This window comes from Aplysia californica, unplaced genomic scaffold (genome assembly GCF_000002075.1).
Source record: "Aplysia californica isolate F4 #8 unplaced genomic scaffold, AplCal3.0 scaffold00310, whole genome shotgun sequence".
NCBI classification, from domain to species: domain Eukaryota; kingdom Metazoa; phylum Mollusca; class Gastropoda; order Aplysiida; family Aplysiidae; genus Aplysia; species Aplysia californica.
The window spans coordinates 589,389-590,890 of record NW_004797580.1 but is presented as its reverse complement, the minus strand read 5'-3'; the positions used below and the strand labels follow the sequence as shown (position 1 = coordinate 590,890).

Here is a 1,502-nt window from a genome sequence, read left to right as displayed (position 1 = left end):
TATTATTATCAAATAATCCATTCAGAGTGAAATGATTAGATTATAAAGAATTAGAACCTGGAAGAACCTCCAACACTTTGTATGCACCATGTACTACCACAGGGGCACGTAAGCACGTAAATTATACCTTAACCTATGACGCCCTGAAACCTTATATTATCTAAAGCAATAAGATTAGAGCTTATATTAGTAAGGGATAGAGCGCTATATAACTGCAATCTATTAAATGCAATCTATCATTACTGAGTTATTCTCACTAATCCTCTTTTTGGTGTTTTTTTGTACAGTCATAGTACTTTGTCTCTCTCTCTCTCTCTCCCCACACACTTCATTTTCGTTCTTGTGGTCTTTCTCTTCACCTTTCCCTTTAACTTCTTTACCACTCGCGTTATTCTTTAATGCACATAGCACAGCAACAACAACAACAACAACAACAACAGCAGCAGCAGAGACAAAACAACAACGAAAACAACAAGAACAACAGCAACAACAAAAGTAACAAATAGAACAACAATAACAACAACAACAATATCATCATCATCAACAACAACAACAACAACAACAACAACAACAACAACAACAACAACAACAACAACATTACCAACAATCCAAACACTAGCACTCACTCGGGAACATCTTCTGCAGTGCCGACTTTGCGTGTTTTGTGGTGGGCACGTACATAAACTTGTGCAAGTTACTGATCACGTGAGTGCCCACCAGGGTGAAGCGTCCGAAACTGCGACAGTCCACACAGCGGATGGTGATCGGGGGACAGTACAGCTCGTTCTCTGGCAGTTCCTGAAATAAATACGTGATTTATAAATGATTTATGTATTTCAAAAGACTTAAATAAACACATATTGCGAAATGGTGTAGGTTTAACGGCCCTATCAACACTGTTATGTTATTTCAGAGGCAGAAACAAATGAATGAAGGAATTAATAAATAAATAAATAAATAAATACAATTTATGAAAGAAAAAGCATTTAGTGAGCAAAGAAGAGAAGGTGATAAGAAATAAAGGAAAGTGTAAAGCGATGGAAAAAAGAAAAGAAAGAAATTGAAAAGAAGGTGTCAAAGAAAGATTACAAATAAAGAAAATTAAAACACGATCTTACAAACAACAAAGAAAGAACAAAAGAACGAAAAGAACGAAAAAAACAGAAACGGGAAAATGTTATAAAAGAATATATATACATTATATATAGTAAGAAACAAGATGGAAAGAAAGACAGAAACAAGAATGGAAAGCTTGTAAGAAAAAAGAAATTTGGAAAAAAGAAGGACATCGAGGAGGAAGAAGAATCCGTGTCATAAAGAAAGATCCGAAAAGATGTTTCTCCCAATAGGAAAGGTAGGCCTACTCAACTAATCGCAAAATAGCCCAAATAAACATCCCAACTCACGAGTCTTCAAGCGATGTTGTTGTTGTTGTTGTTGTTGTTGTTGTTGTTGCTGTTGTTGTTGTTGTTGTTGTTGTTGTTGATGTTGTTGTTGTTGTT

The 1,502-nt window shown here is 35.2% G+C and overlaps 1 protein-coding gene across 1 annotated transcript in view; it reads right to left on the bottom strand.

Moving 5' to 3' along the window:
* Nucleotides 1–615: 615 nt before the first annotated feature.
* Nucleotides 616–1,502, bottom strand: part of LOC106012276 (otoferlin) — a gene marked incomplete in the record, with an annotated part of 14,619 nt that continues 13,732 nt past the window's right edge. Inside the window, 1 exon segment of the mRNA XM_013084697.2 lies at nt 616–798. Coding sequence (XP_012940151.1) covers nt 616–798 — 183 coding nt within the window.